This window comes from Solea senegalensis, linkage group LG8, assembly GCF_019176455.1.
Source record: "Solea senegalensis isolate Sse05_10M linkage group LG8, IFAPA_SoseM_1, whole genome shotgun sequence".
Classification (NCBI taxonomy): Eukaryota; Metazoa; Chordata; class Actinopteri; order Pleuronectiformes; family Soleidae; genus Solea; species Solea senegalensis.
The window spans coordinates 2,529,676-2,552,062 of NC_058028.1; the positions used below are offsets into that span (position 1 = coordinate 2,529,676).

Here is a 22,387-nt window from a genome sequence, read left to right on the forward strand (position 1 = left end):
TGTTCAAGCACAAACTTTATGCTAAGTAAAATCATTTACATCTCCCGAGCAGCCGATCTACATTTTCCAATAAAACCCTAAATTGATGGATGTCATCTCGGCACTCACAGGCAATAACTCCCACTGCTTTGGAAAACAACAACAATTTTCTTTTTTTTTCTCTCTTGCTTTATGAGGTCTAGACATGCTATTGTTTTAATGACATCCCTGGGCCAGTGTTTTTTACATTTATTGAATTCTGTTTTTAGACCCAGAGCAGCTCAGAGATTCAATGCACGGACTCAACTTTGACTTAAACTGACCAAACTTTTTTATTGGTTCAAGTTGGAGTTAAAATGTGGTTTTAAACTTCTTCAGGTTAGAATGGTTTGGGATTTTTGAGGGGGTTAACGTGAAAATTCTTGAAAATTTGCATGGAGTTCAGGTCTGGTGAGAATGTGATATTGGCATAGTTCCCAGAACTGTGCTTCGCTCAAGGGCTCTATAGCGCCCCCTAAGGTGAAAACAGAGGCAAAATTGAGTTCCACCAAATTTCCCGAAACTTGGTGGAAAGATGTTATAGACCAAGACGAACAAAAAAGTCGATTGGAACACAGCCTCAACTCAACAGGAAGTTTTAATTTTGGGATCCATTTTTAGTGATTTTCAATGAGCAAACTCGCCCGAGCGCAGATGTCGTACTGACATGAAATAAACACAGCAATTTGTTCTAGGCACATCAAAGATGAAAAGTTGTCGAAATGTGTCGCAGATTCAAAACGGTACAGCCACGGCAACCCTCGGAGTTTTGGCAAATTTCGCCCATTCACTACAAAACAGGTGCCCTATAACTTCGGCATACATTGCGTTCCACCGAATTTCCGGAAACTTGGTGGGAATATGTTATAGAGTATTACGGCAAAAAAGTCAGTCAGTCAGTCAGTCATTATCTACCGCTTTATCCTCCAACAGAGGGTCGCGGGGGGTGCTGTGCCAATCTCAGCTACATCGGGCAATAGGCGGGGTACACCCTGGACAGTTCGCCAGTCCATCGCAGGGCCACACACAGATAGAGACAAACAACCATTCACTCTCACACTCACTCCTATGGTCAATTTAGAGTGTCCAATTTATCTAATCCCCACATTGCATGTTTTTGGACTGTGGGAGGAAGCCGGAGAACCCGGAGAGAACCCACGCACACACGGGGAGAACATGCAAACTCCATACAGAAAGGCCCTTGTTCCAACCGAGGCTCGAACCCAGGTCTTCACGCTGCAAGGCAAGAGTGCTAACCACTATACCACCATGTGGCCCACGGCAAAAAAGTGTTAAGGAAATTCTAATCTCTAAATTCTTCAAATCAGCTTAATTAAGAAAAAAGGAAGACCAATTTTAAGTAAACATTTCTTACATGACAGAATTTATTTGCTGGTAATTTTGGCCAGTTTTGTCTAATTTTTACCCATATATTTTACTGTTACAGTCTGAAAGTGTCATCAGACTTTACAAGGTAGTATGTTAGCCAAGCAAAATGTGCTTATACCCAAATAGCAGATAGATTTGTTTTCGTAAACAAGAAAATCTGAATCAATTTAAGAACATTTGGCTTATTTTGCTTCTAGTAGGGCTGTTTTTACAGTGTAAGAAAGCCAATAAACCACTTTAATCACAACATGCATAATTTCAATACTTTACAGTTAACTGTGAATCCATATACACTAGTTTACACTTGAAAATGTGGTTTAGTTTGGTTTTAAATTAGACTAAATGAGACTGAAGGAAGATTTTAGTTTCATTTATTTTGAATCAGTGTTTATGGCTGAGTAAAAATCCACAACAATACTATTATATATTTAAAATTATCCTTTTACATATGAACCACAACATCACAAGAAATAAAGAACCAAAATGTGAAATTTGATGTCATGAACTCATGTGAAATTAGCGTCAAGCAGATGCTTTACTTCCAATAAAAGGAGAATCTGTTTTCACCCCTTTGTTACGAGAGCACAAATAAACCCCACAACATGACGCACAGAGTTTAGTTCAGTCCGTGTCCGCACATTTCATTAGTTACTTTAAACTACTTTGCCCTAAAGCTAAATTATTACTGTGCTGTGACAAACCAGTGGGAGACAAAAAAAAAAAAAAGGAAAACAACAACAACCAAGAATTTTAAAGGACAAAGGTGGTGAATCTTCCTGGTAAACAGCAGCTCGGTGCTAATGAGCATCCAGCATGTGTTCTGCCCCGGAGGAAAACACATACACAAAAAAACAAAAAAGAAAACAATTGAAAGACAGTTTTAGAGACGGTGTAGACTTTTACAGTGACCAATTACATTTACGGGAGCATCATGGACTAACGAAACTAAATGAGTCCTGATTGCAGTTGAAGTTGAAGTTGAGAAACAAGAAACTGTTGCTCAGGTTGTTTTTTTTGTAAAGTGTTGATTTCTGCGCATAAATCGCAGCATCATCAACAAACGACGCAAAGTCTACTTCATTTCATTTCACGTACCTCATAATACAATGAGTAGCAGGGCGAATACAGTTGATAATGTCCTTCATAATTCGAAGGAGTTTTTTAACTTTTTGCTTCAAGATACGAAGTTACTTTTGTGAAAAATTAGGAAAAGAGGAAGAAGACATACAGTTATCTCCAGCTTCTTCCAGAAGAGGAATCATGTAAGAAGAGTTTTTTTTGTGTGAATCTTCAAAGGTGTGAAAGGTCAGAAAAACATCACAAACACACAGCTAATACAACTGTATGCATAAATATATGAAAGACAATAAAGCTGGTATGTCAGGGAAGAGGGAATAACAAAGACAACAACTTTATTCCACAAAATTTGCACCTCAAAATGCAGGAAATAGTGTTTCAGAGAGTTAGGAATTTTAAAATTTTTTGGAGGAGGATGTCCCCAGACCCCCTACAATACTCACACCTTAGGCACCCGCCAAGCAGCTTCGCCACGCGTCATGAGAGGGCATTCCAATTATTTTAATGTGAAATAAACATTAAAAAAGAAGACGGTACGAAAAGGTGGAACTCACAAAGCTCAGCGCGCTGTCACCTGGACACTTTATGGGGCATTTGGTCTTATTTGTGTTTTTATCCAATTGTGTGTGTTCTTACCACAAAACCCCCAGAACACGCACTCAGAAAACAATGTGTCAAAAAATAGTGCACTTTTAAGTATATTTATCTATGCAAATGTGACTGCTGTTCTTTTATTTTAGGAAGTGGTTCAGAGCCGGAACAAAGAACAACGGACAGATGAAAGACTTAACGGGGCAAAAATCTGACAAGTGGAATCGGCTTATGTTGACAAATGAACAGCCTTAATGGAAATCTGCAAGACCGACGTCCATCTGTTTTTTTAACAATTGCACAGACTTTTTAATAAGAAAGTTATAAAAAGTGCTGGAAGACTGGGAAACAAAAAGCAAACATCAGCAAAACGTTGACTCCATTAAAGGGCCAAAGCTCATTAGGGAAGTATCAACAAACTGAACAACTCCTGAAAGAATCCACAGCGAAAACAGACACAGAACATAAAGGTTTACATCGATTCCTGCAAAACAACAGCAACAAAAATATCTAAAAGTACCTAATATCTAACATATTAGGTACTTTTAACTCTGTCAAGGAGCTGGTGTTTTCGTGGCACTTTTAGCGGAACTTTAACTTTAACTTGGGGAGCCCCATTTAAAATACAACTAAACCCCTGTTTTCTGCAGGTAACTCCGAGCTTTCTTCAATTAAAAATCAGAAAATATACATTTTCTACCAATATTGGCCTGTATTCTTAAACAAATATGAAGCAAATTTCTTAAACTACATATTACATACTGTATTTTTCTTTTTTACCTCTTACCGCCAAGGAGATTGTGTTTTCGTATTTATAGAATCAGACATTTTACCACCAGACTAAGTTTCATCCAGATTACTGATGTCTTCTGCACACATACATACATACATACTTACATACTGTACATATGTACGCACATGTGTGGCCACAGCACAGCACAAACACATGTCAAACTAAACTGGCCAATTAAATTTAACAAGGAGAAAAGTGTATAATTCTCCCCAGTTTCACACAGTTAGTTTTAATTATCCTTTGAAAGCAGCCGTGTGGTAGAAAATCAGCTTTTAATCTGTTTGTGTCATGTGTTTTTTTCCTACAGTTAGTAGTAAACACACTTTTCCAGCATGAAGAAACGTGATGTCACAACAAAATCGGATTAAACAATGCGGTCAGGAATGTAGGCGATGTAAGCAAACATGACTTCTGGAGTTAAACTGCTTTCTTTCTCTCTTCATCTGTACAAATGTTCTTCTATTGCGAGAGAAAATTGTAAAATCTTCCAATTTTAAGTTCAATTTAACTCACATATTCTTAGAACCAGACCTGGTGTTCCATATGAACAGCCTTAACTTACGATAAGACACAAACAAGGAGCCTTTCAAGGTTCCCCTCCCTAGATACCAAGGCCAGATGACCTTTACAGATCATGTTGCCTCTGTCGCCCAGTCATGTCGCTTTAGACTATTCAATATAACAAAAATCAGACAGTACCTAACCCAACAGGCTACCTCGACTACAGTTTATCTTCAAGAAGCTCTTGGAAGACCAAGCATCTCCTTCTGCATTTGGAGCCACGTCTTCTCTGTCAGTCCACTGTTCTTATCTAGTGGATTTCACCAGGCATCTGGACCAGATAGACTTTCTCAAGGCTGACTAACTATATGTATCAGACCTGCTTGCCAGACTCTGCGATGATGCCCTCGGATCTTCTGAGCTGTCTTCAGTAAAGATCTTTCAACTTAAATCACTGACTCCAGAGCTACAGGTAGCTCCCAGTCCCCTTTCCAAGTAGTTCACCAAAGGTTGCAATAATCAAACATATATAATACAGTATATAATATAATAGAGAATATGTGTTAAAAGCCACGAGTAGCTCTCTGCCATTTTCATTTTCATTAATGTAGTCACTTGTAAGATAATACACTCTATATGCTGTATTATAATATAACGAACACAAGGTCAGTGACAGAGAGCACAGAGCGCCGCCAAGGTTTAAACACTTTGTCACTTGTGTTTTCACAAAACCAGCACCTGAAATGTTTACATTCACAAAAAGAACTTTCTCTGGATCTGTATAGAACTTTACCTGCTTATAGCAGTTACCGTCCTAATTATATTTAAGTAATGTAATATAATATTAATTAGTAATTTAATATATGTTGCGCAAAAAAGAGACTTTCCAGCACTTAATGTAGACAGGGGCTGTTTTTATTGGTGTTCCAAACTGATCTTGGAATAGACAGTGGGAATAGACAGGTGCGCGTGCCGGCCATAGTTTTTGCATGTATCATCAGAACGTCCTGTTACAATAGTTTTGTTTTTCAGTGATAAAAGACTTTCGGCCAAAAACCAAAAATGGCATTGTGTGTCGGTCGCCGAATTTCCGGTGCATATCTAGTTTTGTCCATTATACAGTATAAGAGATTTGGATTTCTTTTTTTGTTATGTCATCAGTGGGTAGATTGTCCTAGATCACCTACCCATCACAAAAAATTTAGATTGATCCGTCAAAAACAGGAAGTTGCTAAAAGCTAATAGGACAAATATTTACAGATAAACCTAACTGTGAAACTGTGTATGTTTAGAGGGAAAATGTGAGGTCTCCTTTTGTCTGTGAATACATCTGCAGTTTACCAAAGTTAGCAAATTAAAATGTTCCGCTTTTCTGATATGCGACTCAGAAAACAAGCTGCCACGCCGTGCCGTGATCTCCTCGTCTGATCTGCGGGGGAACTTTCCCCTCCGTCAGCTCGCTCGCTTCCCTCTCCTTGTTAGTTATGGACAGACTGCTGTTTGGGAGCCAATGGATCAAGACCGTATTTCCTTTCGAATACATTTACCTGTCATCTTAGATGTAAACAATGTGACTTTGAGTTCCCCCCCTCTTCCATTAGCTCTATTGCCTCCTCCCATGTGTCTTTGCAGCGCGATGACTCAACTATGAGACGTAATCAATAGGCCTCTGGTTTGGGCGAATCAGCCTCTGTGCTTGGACTGCGGCGTCCTGCCGGGGCCTGACAGTGACAGATGATGGCGCTGTATCTGGGAGTAATTAAGATGGGTCCATCGTCACGCTGATAACTCAAGAGCGCAGCGGCTCCAAGGCAGGCGGCATCAACCTGTCGGACGACGGCTCTCTGCTGAGTAAACAGCATCGTAATTTTATTATAATTCACCTGGAGACGAGACAAAAAAGGAAAGTTCTGCATCGACTGTAAATTCTGTCTCACTAAATATGACTGCTACTGTGACAGCGGAGAGGCTAAAATGTGAATGAAACCCTGAGCTGAGCACTTGGGACATTATTTACCTACAAATACTTGATATTACACTTGAAAAAAAGTCGCCACCTGGATTTAACTAAGCAAATAGGTAAGGGGTTGCTGCAGTTGGTCAGGTCTAGGTTCGGCAACATTATGCGCCCAAAGAATGAGGTCAGCTGACTACCTGAATATAATGAATGACCAGATTATTCCATCAATGCATTTTTTTCTTCCCTGATGACATGGGCATATTCCAACATGACAATGCCAGGATTCATTAGGCTCAAATCGTGAAAGCGTGGTTCAGGGAGCATGAGACATCATTTGCACACATGGATTGGTCACCACAGAGTCCACAACTTAACCACATTGGGAATCTTTGGGATGTGCAGGAGAAGATCTTGGTGAAAAATGAATGCAACACTGGACGGAAATAAATCTTGTGACATTGCAGTAGCTTATGGAAACAATGCCACAGTGAATGAGTGAGTAATCAACGCTAAAGGCGGTCCAACGATGTGACACTTTTTTTAGGTGGCAGATAATAAACAATAATAATAATAACAAAATAATCATTAGTTGCAGCTATATTAGATGTAAAACAACATGAAACATTTTATGATGCCATCATCTGGCCATCTGTTGATTATTTCCCTCGAATAATCAATAAGTTTCATGCATAACATGCAAAAAAATTAAGAGAAAATTCTCATACAAGCATTAGAACATGGAAGTTATTCCTCCGGTTTTATTTAGTATATTTGCTTAATCAATCAAATTTTATTAGTATCGCTCCAAATCAAAACAAGTAAGGCAAAAACCTTACAATATTATCAAGAAAGATAAGAAAACCCAATTTAAACTCATTTAATCTTTAATTTCTGCCAAATTTTTTCCCACCTGGATCTGTAAGTGAAACATGTGGTGCAGAAATGACTGGAATTCCTGTTTCCCCTGTTCCTTTCTCTTCTGGACGTGTTTGTTCTTTCCTGCCGGATCCCTGAGAGTGTTGTTCATTACTAAATTAGAGGAGCATCGCGGTACGGTGGCAGCGGCGGTGGCAGCACTGCCGAAATAAGAAAGAGACGCACTGAGACTTGGAGGTGACCTGGTGATTCTAACGTTGAACCTCTTATGTTGAGCTGTTTTCCTGCTGTGTAAGGAAATAATATTTCATTCAGACTGAATAAATGCATTCGCAAACAGCCAGCGCTCCAACGCAACTGATTCCTGTGTGTGGTGTTAAGCAAGGACAGAGCTGCTTATTGCCAACAGAGCTACAGGATGTGACACGTTGAATTATTTATCTTATCAAAATGAAATATAAATACTATAAAAAATTGAAAACACGTGATTCTCGGGTTAGTTTTTCTTAAAATGTATAAAATCAGCTTAAATAAGTGCAAAAATCACATTGTTGTAATGGAGGTTTTCGTTAGTGAGATGTCAGAAAATATAAACCAGCAACAATAACAATCCTAAATAAACAATGTAAACTAACTGAGTGACGCTATAGACTGACTAGGGTTAGTCTGTCTATAGTGATAGTTTAAGTAAACATAACAGCCTTTTAAAGGGTTAAAATTTAAAAATATATTATTATTATTATTATCATTGATAATATTTGATATGTATATTTAAGGCTGAATACTTTTAAAAGGCGCTTTTTAAAGGAACTCTTAAGGGTTAAGGAGCTAACTTTAGCAGATGTAAGGTAGTAAAAAAGGTACAGTGTGGAAAAGACTAGGGTTAGAGGGGGCGGGACTATCATCAGGGGATGGAACTTCAAGTTGTCCAAATCACAACAAGTTGGCAAAATAAAACCATAAAAATATATTAGGGTTACCGTTAAGGTTCGGGTTAGGTCATGGTTACGCAAACTGCAAGGGAGGGGGGTGGAGCTACAGGTGGGCAGAACCATAAGCGGAGAAACTTCCAAGTTGTCCAAATCACTTGAACTTGGGTCCACTTTAAATTACACCTCTGTCTTGCACTCGGCAGACAGAGCCTTCTCGCTGCTGCTGCTGCCCGAGGATTCTGGGTAATAACACAGTGGTTATTTTATCAGACTCCCATCTGTCCAAACAAGCCCAGAGGAAACAGAAAAGGTGCAGAGACTTTCCTGTTGTCTGAAAGAGAACCTGTCTGAACCCGAGCTAAGCCGGACAAACAAAAGCAAATGATCTCGCCTTCAGATTTCTACGAGACGCGAATGTCCGGCAATCAATCCTCAGACGATGTTATTAGACATAGCTGGTACAAGAGCAGGTGAGGAGGCACAGGTGATGGAAAAAAGCACAAACATGTGGGCGGATCTAATCTAAAGAACAGGTGCTACAATCCTAAAATACAACAAACGTAGCTAGGCGTCCTTGAGTTCCAGAACAAAAACCACACAGCGAGACAAAAGTGAAACATTACAGTAGGAAAATCTATTTAAAAGGAGAAAACTCTGATGCATCAAGATGCATGGACACTTGTTTTATAACTGAATTGCAGCCGCGTGACTCATAAATCAGACAGTGAGGTCACTGCGGAGTCCCAGTCCCTTGACTCAACGGCTCTAAATGTGGCCAAAAATAGACACCTTAACTCAATGATGAGCCAACATGTTGTTGGTCATTGTTCTTGAAAAGGCCCGGACAAAAGCGGTGAGTTTCTGAAGAAAGTGATTAAAAATCCCCAACATCGCATTCACTGCAACTGGCTGAGTGTGAGCTTGATAACTGAATTTAGAGATTAGTTTAGTAGATTCAGTCTCTGAAAGAGTTTGATTTCATCAAAAACGAACAGCAGATTTTCACAATTGCTGTGATAAAAGAGATTATTGTTTATTTACTCTGGAACATATATCCACCCATCGTCACAATTGTGTCCACTCATGCGTGTCATACTTTGTCGTTTATTTTCTTCTAAATAGGAACGCAGTTTACAAAACTCACATCATGTTCTAATGAGGAACCATTAAAGTGGAACTAAGCAGTATTTTTCACCCTAATTTATCAGCTTCGGAGTCATTGTTGTGAGAGATTGGGGGGCTGTCTCCGCTGCCCCCTACTGTCTGTTAGCGGAAACCCATCCTTGCAAGATCAAGGCCACCAACTCCTCAGAATCAGGAGGTCTCGCGAGAAACACAGGTTCCTTACGACACTATACACACACCAGGCACTGGCTGTAAGATGATGGCAGCGATAGCGCTATTTCAGACGTTCATTGTCAGAGCCGGCGAAAAGGTGCCACACGGGGGCCACGAGGGGCCACACACAAATAAACATCGGAGCATCTTTTCCGAACGGCAAGAACTGAAAAACACAGAAGCATGAAAAACAGATGTCCACCAGCAGGGACAGGGACATGTTGAAGAGAGGAGAAGGGAGAGGGGAACGTCAGCGGTCAGTTTTTACAACATGAATGAATGGGATTGTTTTTACGGTGGTGTCATAAAAATATATACTCCAAAACTGTAGGGGGAGCTCCATAGAGGAAAAAGGCGATTCGGTGACTAGACTTGTAAAGTTCTACTTTGCAACAGACTTCTGTTCTTGTAATTTATACAATATAAACTATGCACAAAAGTACTCAGATGCCTGACCATTGAATCCACTGATGAATCCAAATCCATATACTGGACTTTAATATGGAGTTGGTGCCTCTTGCGCAGCTATAACAGCTTCCACTCTTCTTGGAAGACGTTCCTCAAGAAGTGATTCTATGGTAAATTTGTGTCGATTCATTCTGTAGAGCTAGGCTAATCAAAGGGGCGGCCCGTGGGCCACATGCAGCCCATAACCAACTTCTTAGTGGCCCAGCCTGAAATAACTGAAACAATAACTAAAGAAACACTTTTCACTACCCCTCAAATGGTAGGTTTGATAGCAGTGTTAGCTCTTTTATATTCTGTTAAAAGGCACTTTGAGATGTTTGTGGGTTGCATGTGATCATATGTTTATCTTATTTCAAAGAGAAACAGATGCTAATAAAATTTGTGCAACTTTTTAGATTTGACTTTAAGGTACGACCAAATTAATTGTATTGCTAGTTTTTGGACAAGAAGGTTCTGGTTTACAGTCTGTTCCAGTTTATCCCAAAGGTGGTCGATGGGGTTGAGGTCAAGTCAGTCAAGTTCTTCCACACCAAACTCAAAGTCAAGCCATGTTTTTATTGTCCTTAGCATAGCATTGTCCAAAATGTCTTGGTATGCTGAAGATTGTCCTTCATTGGAGATAAGGGGCTGGATCTCAAAGCCTGATTGAAACACCTGAACTTAACAACTTAACAGTTGATGACAAATACCTTTGTGTCTAATTCTGCTACATTTTCTGCTCTTTCTGAATCATATTAATGTAAACGTTGTGTCTCGGTGTCACAAGCATACGCCAGCAACTCTGAGAGTTTTCATAAAGTGGCAGCAGAAGATGGAATGAATTGCAAGTGAAAAGTCACTTTTCCGTGGTATATTTTTTTGGAAACTCATGCCTCATCAACACTCACAAACACAAAGAGCAGTGTCAACATTTGCAGCCGTTTCCAAACTCCGCCAGATGACAACTGTGCCAATGGCAACAGGCAAGTGCAAACAGAGAAGTACGGCGTGAAAAAGGTGTCGAGAGGAAAATCCTGACACTAGCAATTGTGAAAAACTGACAATTGAACAATTCTCCAATTAAGTGGAGTTGTTGTGGATAACTTTAACAGATGAACCGCAGAACATTTAAAAAAAATAAAGCCGTGAAATTATTTTTTGGCAGACGATGTCGTGCAACAACGGCAACCACTTCACTTCGAGTATCAACAGGATTCTCCCTCCATCGCTGCCCTGCTGTTGCTGCTGCTGCTTCATTTGCTGCTTTCATCTGGCAGTGGATGCATGGAAATTTACAAAAAGGTTAAAAGGGGTCAAAAAACTTGAATTTTCTCCAACTGACAGTAAAAAACATACAGTAATTACTGGATGGATGTCCTTTTTCTCCCCCACCTCTGCTCTGTCGCCTATGTTTCCCTTTCACCCCAACCCATCTAGGCAGATGCTGCACATCTTTGAGATATGGTTCTGTCAGATATTTCTTCTTCTCTCTACTGATGCCTAGCCTTTCCATTATGTATTTTAAGGTATCTTTAATTTACTAAACTGGTATGGAGAGCCAGAGGGGTCATAGAGGGAAAAAATCAAAAGTTTGAAAAGAAAAAATGGACTCACAAAGCTCTACTTTCTGAGCTTTTGGGATCCTGGCACGTGGTGCAGATTCATGGGGTACATCCGTCCTTACCCCATGAGGCTATTTGGAGTACTGCAGTTGATTTCTAATGCTGTTCACACTAGATGTGACACGATGAGTTTACATACAAAGTCAATGCACAGACCCAATACTTCAAAATCCCGTCCATCGTGTCTTTCGCACAAATCGTGTCTGACACTCGAGTTCCAACTTTTGCTAAAAAAAATCACACTGACACGACGACGTGACGGCCAATCCCAGTTAAGATTATCCGGATCAAGTACTTGCCAGCGTCCAAGGATGATCTGTCCAGGGTGTGGCCCCACCTTTTGCCCGTCCTATGTCAGCTGAGATTGGTACAGCACCCTTGCACGACCCTCATGTCTCCACATAGTGTTAGAGGATGGATGGATGGATACCAGAAAGCAGAGAAATCGAGCATTAAATGCGTCCATATACTTGTCACTATGGTAGAAGCTCATGACTTCCACGGACAGAGCGTCACGACAATCACAGACGAGATCAATCACTGACGTCACACATTTGTGACGTCATCTTCTCAGTACCGTAATTCCTGAAGAACTGGTTGAATAACTACCAGATATGGAAAGAATTGAAAGTTGAAAAAAGGGGCAGAAGAACTCACTCATAGATCATTTTTATGTCAATTCTATTTACTCTTTCGGTCCAAGATCCAATGTCTACAATGCCTACTGTGCATTATATTGCAAATCAAACCTTAATCAAACCAAAATGAGATATTTCCCTTAACATCCTGCACTTGTACTTTAATTTAATACTACGACGAGTGTCCTGCAAAGCCTTTAATGGCGGTTTGTCATTGCTCCATCAGCCGTGCTAATGTGAACTCTGTGCCCCGTTTCCAAACAAAAACATGCATTTCCTTTTTCTTTTCTTCCTCTCCATTGTGGACCTGATTGTCACCGTCGCGGCCGACAGAGCGAGTTCTTCTCAGATCGAGTGAAAACAGAGAAGAGAACAATGTCATATTCATCAGCGCTCGTCCTCATTACACAGTGTCCCCACAGTCATGAAAGGACCTGTCATCTGTCCCTCTCTCTCCCTCTCTCTCTCTGCTAATTGACTGCTTACTACACTTTAACACAGACAGACAGACAGACGGACACGGTTCTAAATCGTCGACATATAATAATTCCTTTCATTTCTGGAGCTGCTTTGGTTCTGTGTGTACGCTGCTGTTTTCGTTTTCACTCAAATCTGAGAATATGTTCTTTCTGATAATATATAACAGTTAACAATTTTCACAGGTTGTCTCCAATGTTGAGGACCTCAAACATGTGATGCTTTTGGAGAGGGAAAAACCACGGTGTGAAAAAATATCAAACTCTAAAATGGTTAGAATGATGTTTACAAATGCTTCAAATGTAAAAAATGTCACAATGAAATGTTGCTAATGTTGACACATATGTACTGTATATATGTTTCAACTTTTATATTCTCGTGTACAGCTTTAAGTACAGTTTTCTTCTTTTTATTCTTATTTATTCTTGGGTACAGATTTCTTTATATTATAATCTACTTCAATTTTTATGTTTTATTCACTTATTTTTTTCTATCATTATTTAAATTTAGATAAAGAAATAAAGTTAATTAAGTTGTGTACCTTTTTAGTGTATTTTATTTTCATTATTACTATTGATTTATTTTTTATATATATTGTGTTATTATTCATTATATTTTTCCTAACTTGTGCAAGTTAAAGATAAACAAATTTTATAAAAGAAAAAAAAAGAAATTGCAAACCAATTAAAACAAACAGTTACGTTCTTACTTTTTTATTTAAAAAATTATTCCTTTTAGTGACTGAGCAGCATTGATCGTTTATGGAAACTAAAATTAAAAAATTATTTTAAAAAAGTATTAATTAGAAATGACATTGGGTTTTTTAAAATAAAAAAAAATAAAAAAAATTGTCCAGTGTTTCCCGAAATTTAAAAAAAGGGTCCAACCTTTTAAACTTTGCAAAAAATTGTGACACAAATCACAAGATTAAAGCGTTACACAAGCAAATATGTGCGTAATGTAGCAACTAATTCACCTAATTTTGATTATAATAAATAAATCCTAATAATAAAACAATAAAATTAAAATGAAATGATAATTCGACCTAATATCATTTTGAATTGTTAACACAATCATTTACAAGAAAATGACTAAAAACTTTATTTGATGTCTGTGAGCTTTAACATATACACATTAAATATTAACAAAAATTTTGGCAAAATTCCGCTTGTTTTGGTTTTTTTTGACGGGGGACCTAAAAATAATGTCAAACGATCTAGGTGAGGGTCCAGACCCAGTGTTTGGGAAGCACTGCATATCACTAGAGATCAACTAATATGGAATTTACTGTGAACAATGCTTTTTGTTTCTACTAGTTTAATTTAAACTAGTTAAGTTTAAATTAACAAAGGAGCCACAAAGTAGCTCCAAAAACATTATTTTACTCTCCAAATCTCATCATTCAAACACTAAACATTGTCAAATTAAAGCGGGGTCATCTGCACATACAGTGCATGCACTGTGTGAATGAGTGAATGTGGTTTAAATCATATAAAATATAGCATTTCAATAATTAATAGCTTATGAAGTAGAAAAACACTTACAATTTTCATTTTATCTGCACTGCCGTTCAACTACAGTGTGGTTTTTTGTTTTAAATAAGGGAAAACAATTATAAAAAAATATTAAATGCAAATGATATGGGGGTGTCGCCTTTGTCATAAAAGTCACTTAAAGAACATTTTAGTGTAGCATTTATCAAGTTTCTGAGAGCAGAAATTGAAACTGGTAGATTTAAGATTATTAATTCTGTGGATTCTGTGTGCATGAGTCAAAGTGAGAGAGCATGAAGACAGCAGAACCTTCGCGACCTTAACTAAACAATCACGGCATTTACGCAAAGAACCTTCTATTTAAGTAAGTGTGTGGGATTGAACGATTGGAATCTTCCACAAACTGAAAAGGTTGAAAAAAAGTATTTGACTCTTCATCATGAATCTTCATATATTCTGTGTAAACATCAGAGAGTGGCTTCTTTACCTCTGACACAGAAGGTCAAACGCTATGAAAGAGGGAAAAACTGTGGATTTGCTGCAGGGGAAAAAAAACCTCTGCATCCCTGTATCAGCCCAAGTGTGAGGAGTCTTAAAATACAGCACACACACACACATTTGATTTACTGACAGGAACCCGCGGCTTCACTCAGACAAACGGCAGCGGCAGAAACACGAGCGTTACGCGTGCAGTCAAGTCGTACGTGGAACGGAGGGAAAAAAGGAGCTTTTTGAGCAGCTTTTGTTGAATCTCCAGCTGCCAGTTCCTCCTCCTCCTCCAGCATAGACAGATTCACTGCCACCACATAAAGCAGTGCCACACATTATCTATTAGCAATTAGACGGAGAGCCTTATTAGGCAGAGTTTAATGTCAATTTAATGAGCAATAAATTCCATTTCTTTAAATAGAAGAGTGTGTATTATTGTTACAAATGATGTTCTTTGGTGATTTCAACGTGCACCAAATGAAATGCTTCACAAGTGAGCACTGACTTAAGTGTGGGATTAAGATTTATCTTGAATCCACCGTACTATACTATACTGTACTAGTGTACTATACTGTACTGTACTGTACTGTACTGTAATATAGTGCAATATAGTGTACTAAACTATACTGCACTGTACTATATGGTACAATACTGTAGTATACTGTACTGTACTACACTAAACTATATTGTACTGTGCTATACTGTACTATATTGTACTGTACAATACTACACTATCCTGTAATGTACTATACTATACTACACTGTACTGTACTATACTATACATATAACCCTAACCCTGTAATATCACAAGAAAAAAGTAATATTATGAGAATAAAGGGATAACATTATGAGGAGAATAAAAGCCACAATTTCACGATATTAAAGTTGTATTCTGACAAGAAAAAAGCTGCAATATTATGAGCATTGAATGCCTCCATTCATATGATTTGAGAGCTAGAAAAGCTTTAAATAATGAACTTGTAATATCACAAGAAAAAGGTCATAATATGATAAAAAGTTTTTTTGACTGGTGTATGCCACACAATTTGATACCAAAGAGGCTTTTGAGAATTAAGTTGTAATATTACAAAGCAAGTTGGAAAGTTACAAGAATAAAGGCATACCATTACGAGGAACAAAAAGCTACAATTTGTTAAAGTTATGATATGACAAGAAAAAAAAAGCTGCAATATTATGAGAATAAAGTTTTAACATTTTTCACTTTTTTAATTATGTATGCCTCCATTCACATGAGGACTCTTATCATAACAATCAATATGTGCTCAGCGGAGTTCCAATCATTCTGGATCCAAAATCTTAAATAGCACAACCACAACTAGACATGTCCTCCACCACAAAGGAGAGAAGTTCCTCCTCGTCTGTGAAGTCTCTTCTGGAGATACAAGGTCTTTTCAAAGCCCTGATTCTGATAAAGATGAAGTATTTCCTTATTTGTGAGGAACCAAACCAATGACTTTATTCTAGTAATATTACGACTTCAGAAAGAGTCTTATTGATAGCTATGCTGTTAAACCGCTGTACACCAATACCATTCGTAGAACCATGAGTGGTCGTAGGAGGAGGTTTACTGTCAGTGTACCCGTAAAAATTTACAGTTTGTACCTGAAGGTACACATTTGGACAATATCGAGATGCCAGAAATTTACCACTGCACATTTTCATGTCTATGTTTGCAATTTTACTACATGAATTAACTTTTTATTCATGCAAATAAATGGTAAAAAAAAATACTGTTCTTTCATATTTTTTGTCAGAATTGTACTTTTTAAGTAGAAGTGGAAAGTCAAAAAGTAGCTTGTTTAAAATGTACTCTTAATGTTACTTTTTCCAAAGTTGGGGTTTCTTCCTTGTGTCGCGCAAAAAGGACAAGGGGAGACAAACATTAATTAAAGACAAACTAAAGTGCTGGCAAACTAAAATATGTAAACACATAATGTATCATTCAACAGGGGTCAAAGGTCACAAACGTATTCTCCTTAATTAGCACCAATTCACCTGTCCTCGTCATTCACCTGTCCTCATTGTTCACCTGTCCTCACCATTCATTCACCTGTCCTCACCATTCATTCACCTGCCCTCATCGTTCACCTGTCCTCACCTTTCATTTACCTGTCCTAATCACTCACCTGTCCTCATTCATTCCTGTCCTCGTCGTTCACCTGTCCTCATCATTCATTCACCTATCCTCATCATTGACCTGTCCTCACCTTTCATTTACCTGTCCTAATCACTCACCTGTCCTCATTCATTCACCTGTCCTCGTTCACCTGTCCTCATCATTCATTCACCTATCCTCATCCTCATCTTTGACCTGTCCTCACCTTTCATTTACCTGTCCTAATCACTCACCTGTCCTCATTCATTCACCTATCCTCGTCGTTCACCTGCCCTCATCATTCATTCACCTATCCTCGTCCTCATCATTGACCTGTCCTCACCTTTCATTCACCTGTCCTAATCACTCACCTGTCCTCATTCATTCACCCGTCCTCGTCGTTCACCTGTCCTCATCATTCATTCACCTATCCTCATCATTCACCTGTTTCCAAAATGTATTTATTTCCATTCAGGCCCACATTTTTACTCAGTAATGGATGTGATTTTAAATGTAGTGAAGTTACAGTTAAAAGTAAAGTACTTCAGTAACAGTAACGCAAGTAAATGTAATCCATTACTTTCCATCAAGCGCATATATTCCTATACCATAGCATTATTAAAAAGGTACATATGACTTTTAGGGTCGTGAATTGTACTCGAAGCACTGAGCGACAAGCATTCATGCCCACACTGGTACTTCTATTTTTGAGTAGCGAGTAAAAGCAAACCAGCATTTCTTCATAAACCACTGCAGCAGAAAGAAAAAAACCCACACGGTACAACAAGTGCAGACACTGCTTTAAGTGCAGTTCTGTAAATACAACGTTCAAAGAGTCAGAGAGAGTGCAGCAGACTTCAGATATGTACGGTTACCCACAGTATGGCTGTAATGAGCGTGTATGGCAGACAGATGAACACATGGTAAAAGCGATCGATTTGAATTCAGCACGTGCACATTATTCATATACAGTGTGAAGGAATTGTCAGTTAATGCACTTTTCTGTAGTCCTGAAAGTATCACGAACAATAACCCTCCTCTGTGCCTTTTACTGAGTTTGACTTTACTTCTTGTGAGTCAGAGCAGAAGCTACAACCACCAGAAACTCAACAGTGTTCACTGGTAACGGAGGAAAATGAGAGAATTCAGACGCGACAAACACAAATCGCAAACCCTGCCACGACTGTTTTCTGGTACAAACTCTCAACTATCAAAGCCAAAGCCGGCAGCGACGTGGGACGACGGACGTTTTCAATCCTTCACTGTGTCACACGCCGCCGGGCAAAGGAGAGAAACAGCCACAACTATGCATGTTCCCCCTTTGTTTCTCTGGGATCAGGTCCTTCAGTGGAACCTACAGGCGTCGTGACAGCTCGTATTGATCCACTTCACCGTCACTCAGACCTGACGGATGACTGGAACCTGGTGGCTATGAGGAGGATTTATGAAACCTTCATGTGTCCTCACACACACAGAAAACTACATTTATGACATTTAGTTAGGATATGCATGTGCAGTACATGTTGTAATGGTCAAAATGATCATTTCAGTCATCCGCACCTTAATTTAAGACAAAAAAGTTAACTTTAGGACACGTGTGTCCGTTTCCTACAACATTAAGGCGATGTCCTGCCTGTTGTCGTAGTTGGTCAGAGATTTAATGTTAAAGACAAAGCGCGACAGGAACAGTTTCATTCCTGCAGCAATAATCCTTTTAAATAAAAAACACGTCTTATTGTGGCACTCTGCCAGTTTCTTTACGGTATTTTAGTGTTTTTTATTGTTCTTTTTTTATCTTCTTTTACTATGTTTTAAATCCTTTGTGAGTATGTATCCATCCCCGTGTCTAAGTCTCTGTGAAATATGGAAATCTCTGTGAATATGTGAAATCTACCTACAATAAATAAATACAGTTGTGAACTAGTTAACTTTAGGTGGTTTGACTATTATTCTGTGTCTGTTTGGTCTTTCTGAATAGAAGTGATGTTTGCCGTGTCCATCTAGAAAAATAACACATTGTAATTTCACACATTAGCAAATCGTTTCTATGCTACTTAAAACGTGTCATATATGTTTCTTGGAAGTAATAAATGTCTTTAAGTTTCTGCTTTCCAGCTGAGTTTCCCAAATTTTCTCCATGAGAATTAACTTTTTGAAATATGGCAAATTATCGTGACATAAATCGTGACAAGAGCAAATTTATGACCAACTTGTGGCCATAACCGTAACATGAAATACATAATTTTGAATTGGTTAACAAATAATGTCCAAGTCTTCAATGAATTAACATTTTTAATGCAGGTTATTTTAAAAGAAATCTGGAAAATTCTGCAAATTTGTTGACAGAGCTGCAAAGCTTATTAAACTATGTTTGCTTCATCAAAATAAGCTTTTCTAAAATAAAATCTGTATATATTGCAAGTCATATTGCTGTCACAATAAGTAATGCATTTAGAAATGTTAGCCAAATATTAATACCTACAGTCAAGCAATACTATCAGACATGACCAAAGGACATCACCCTCGACAAACTTCAGAACTGAGCGTTAACATGGGAGTCAATGGGACTCATGTGCACTTTTAGGTGAATAAAAAACGTCATGTGAAAATTGAAAACAACGCACAGGGTTAGATGACAACCATGGCAACATTTTTATGTAAACATTGTCTGTGTAGGTTGGAAATTGTGGGCAGGAGAAGAGTTTGCTTTGAGATTTTTGTGAATATTTTCATGTGTGCCACACAAAAAAAGTATAAAACTCAAATTGTCATTGTTTAAAAACCGTGATAGGTATCAAAATTGTGATTTAAGTGAAAGTTGTTACATTTAACGTTTCAACCACATCTCTGTGTTAAAATATGACGACACTCTGAGGCTCCAAAGTAGGTGTATATATATATAACTGTCATATCATCTGCATATATAGAAACACAGGCTGTTTCCAAAGTTATTATTCTCCAATTCAGTCTTAATCCCAGTAGGGATATCATTAAAAGGTGTGGATATCTCAAAATTAAATTATGGATATTCATAATTTCGTTACAATTGAGATAAAGATATCTGTGATAAGGAAACCAACCCACACACACAGATGGAAAATTTGTCCTAAGAATAATAATTTTGATTGCATTACAAATCCAGACGAGCTGCTCTGTTTTCACACTTCATCATGACACGAGGCAGCTCTTTAGCTCCAGCAGTCATTATAAAAAAACTCCACTTTATGATGTCAAGGATCAGTTCTCTCACTCTCTTTATTAAACTCTTTTTTCTTTGGTATCTTTGTAATAAAAGTGAAAACAGCCAGTGAGTGAGTTGGACTGTTCCACTCTCAGCAGAGAGACACACAGAGTTCACAAAGTTCAAACCCACCAATTCTGGGTTATTAACAAAAATAAAAAAAAAAACAACATGGACGGCTGTCAGAAAGCAGACTGTCACTACACAACACAGCGCCATGGATTGGGTCACGTTTCTTTCACCGGCTGCAGCAGCAACTGGCACCGAGACAAATCATAACCACAATTCAAGTATTAACCCTAAACTTAACCAGTTCCTTTAGAAATTAGGTTCTGCCTCATTAGGACCAAGTTTGGGTCTCAGGTTCTGGTATGTTTACCCTAATTTAACAGCTTTGAGGGTTTTAATGGCTTAAAAGTAAAAGAAAAAAGCAAGTCAAATCTTAATAATTGTGTTAATAATGTCAGTTAAAGATATTAGTTAAAGTTAAGATTAATTAGGGATAAGATAACATAAGATCAGTTAGAGATAAACTAAGATTGATAAAGGTAACATCAGATAATATTACAGAGAAGTTAAGATAATATTAGTTATAGATAGGGTAAAATAGGTTTGGTTTAAGATAAGGGTTTTAATTCAAGGGAAATCACATAACTCAAGCCAGGTCCTGATCTACATTACAAGGACTTATTTGTCCCCTTAAGGAAAAAGGTCCCCATAACGTGAGTGTGTAAACAAATGTAGGTCCCTGACACACACACACACACACACACACACACACACACACACATACACACACACACACACACACACACACACACACAACTGTTGATGATGCAGACACAGATAATGACATGTGACACACAAATGTGTACTCCAGTGTGGTGTGATGACCTGCAACTGTTGCTCATCATCATCATCTCATCATTACCATCACATGACATTTTAATCGCTTCACGTGCGTCAGTAGTGTCAGTTTTTTAGTTGTGTGTGTGTGTGTGTGTTTGTTTTTTTCCTGGAGAGAGAGAGAAAAAAGCACACACAGAAACACAGACCCTGACGCATGGAACTGTGATGCAACGAAGCGCGGAAATGATCGGATTACGGGGGGTCAGCGATGAATGATGAATGAAGCGGGGTTTTTTTGGCGCTTCTTGGTTCATGAAGGAGCTGGAAAATCAGATTTACATGTTCAGCCTCACTGACAGAGAGAGGAGGAGGAGGAGGAGGAGGGGACATGGAAGTGAAGACTGCGGACTGGACACATAGGGACACACACACACACACACACACACGCATGCATCAGAGGCTGCAGCTGCGCGGCCACAGGACACAGTGTGAGACTGCAATGCGTGTTTTTATTCGCCTCCAAACGCGCATCTGAAGCGCACACATGACTGTTTACACTCCGTGAGTGCCTGTGTGTGTGCGTAGTCCTTTCATAATAAAAGACCCTGCAGCTTCCTTCCAGTCAACACCACTGTCTTCAACTTCAAATCCCGCTGCTGCTGCTGCAACAACCATTCCAAACCCTGATCATCATCATCATCATCATCACCAAAATCATCCGTGCCGATACTTTGTCCCCACATGTGCACGCGTGCACCACTAACTCACAGCTGACTCTCCGCGACAACAGAAAGAAGCGCGTGCAGAGTCTGTGGAAAACATTGAAAGATTTTTTTTTTTTTTTTTTAAAGTGATGCTCTGTGCGCATCATCATCATCATCATCATCATCCCCCTGCGCGTAAAACGCACCACAACTTCACTCTCTCACACCGTGTGTGAGCAGCTTAAAACACACACACACACACAGACACACACACAGAGAGAGAGAGAGAAGGAAGAAGAGGGAGAGTAAAACTTACCTTTGAGAAGAAACGCGGCTGAAATCACGACAAGAGAGAGAGAAAAAGCCAGAGATCCGCTCCCCGTGATCGCCATGTTGAACACCTGCTGGAGACTGGCGGCGCTAAATCACCTACACACACACAGAGGAGCGAGAGAGAGAGAGAGCGAGAGAGCGAGCGAGAGAGAGAGGAGGAGGAGGAGAGGGAGAACTCAAGGGATGAAAATGTAGACACATGAGAGGCGGAGAGAGAGAGAGGCTGTGATTACATTATGTTGCATTGACACTCAAAGCCTGTTCAGTTTTATAGGAATTATACATGGGTACACCGTAACTGTGCATCCATGGACTGTCAATCAATCAATCAATCAATCAATCAGTGTTAACTTGTACCACGTGCAACATCAACACATGTAACTCATACTGAGGTTACACACAAAAACACATGAATGAAATAAACACATTATATTCATAGCAACATAGAGTATTTAAAAAAATATATACATTAAAGGGCCACTTCAAAAATATACAGGTTTTTT

At 38.8% G+C, this 22,387-nt stretch overlaps 1 protein-coding gene across 1 annotated transcript in view; it reads right to left on the minus strand.

The window, feature by feature from the left end:
• The window catches only part of LOC122773511 (cell adhesion molecule 1-like), a 169,256-nt gene extending 147,282 nt beyond the window's left edge, over positions 1-21,974 (minus strand). The window contains exon 1 of the mRNA XM_044032269.1: positions 21,868-21,974. Within this exon, the coding sequence (XP_043888204.1) occupies positions 21,868-21,943 (76 nt within the window). The 5' untranslated portion in view covers positions 21,944-21,974. The remainder of the gene's footprint in view (positions 1-21,867) is intronic.
• Positions 21,975-22,387: the final 413 nt, after the last annotated feature.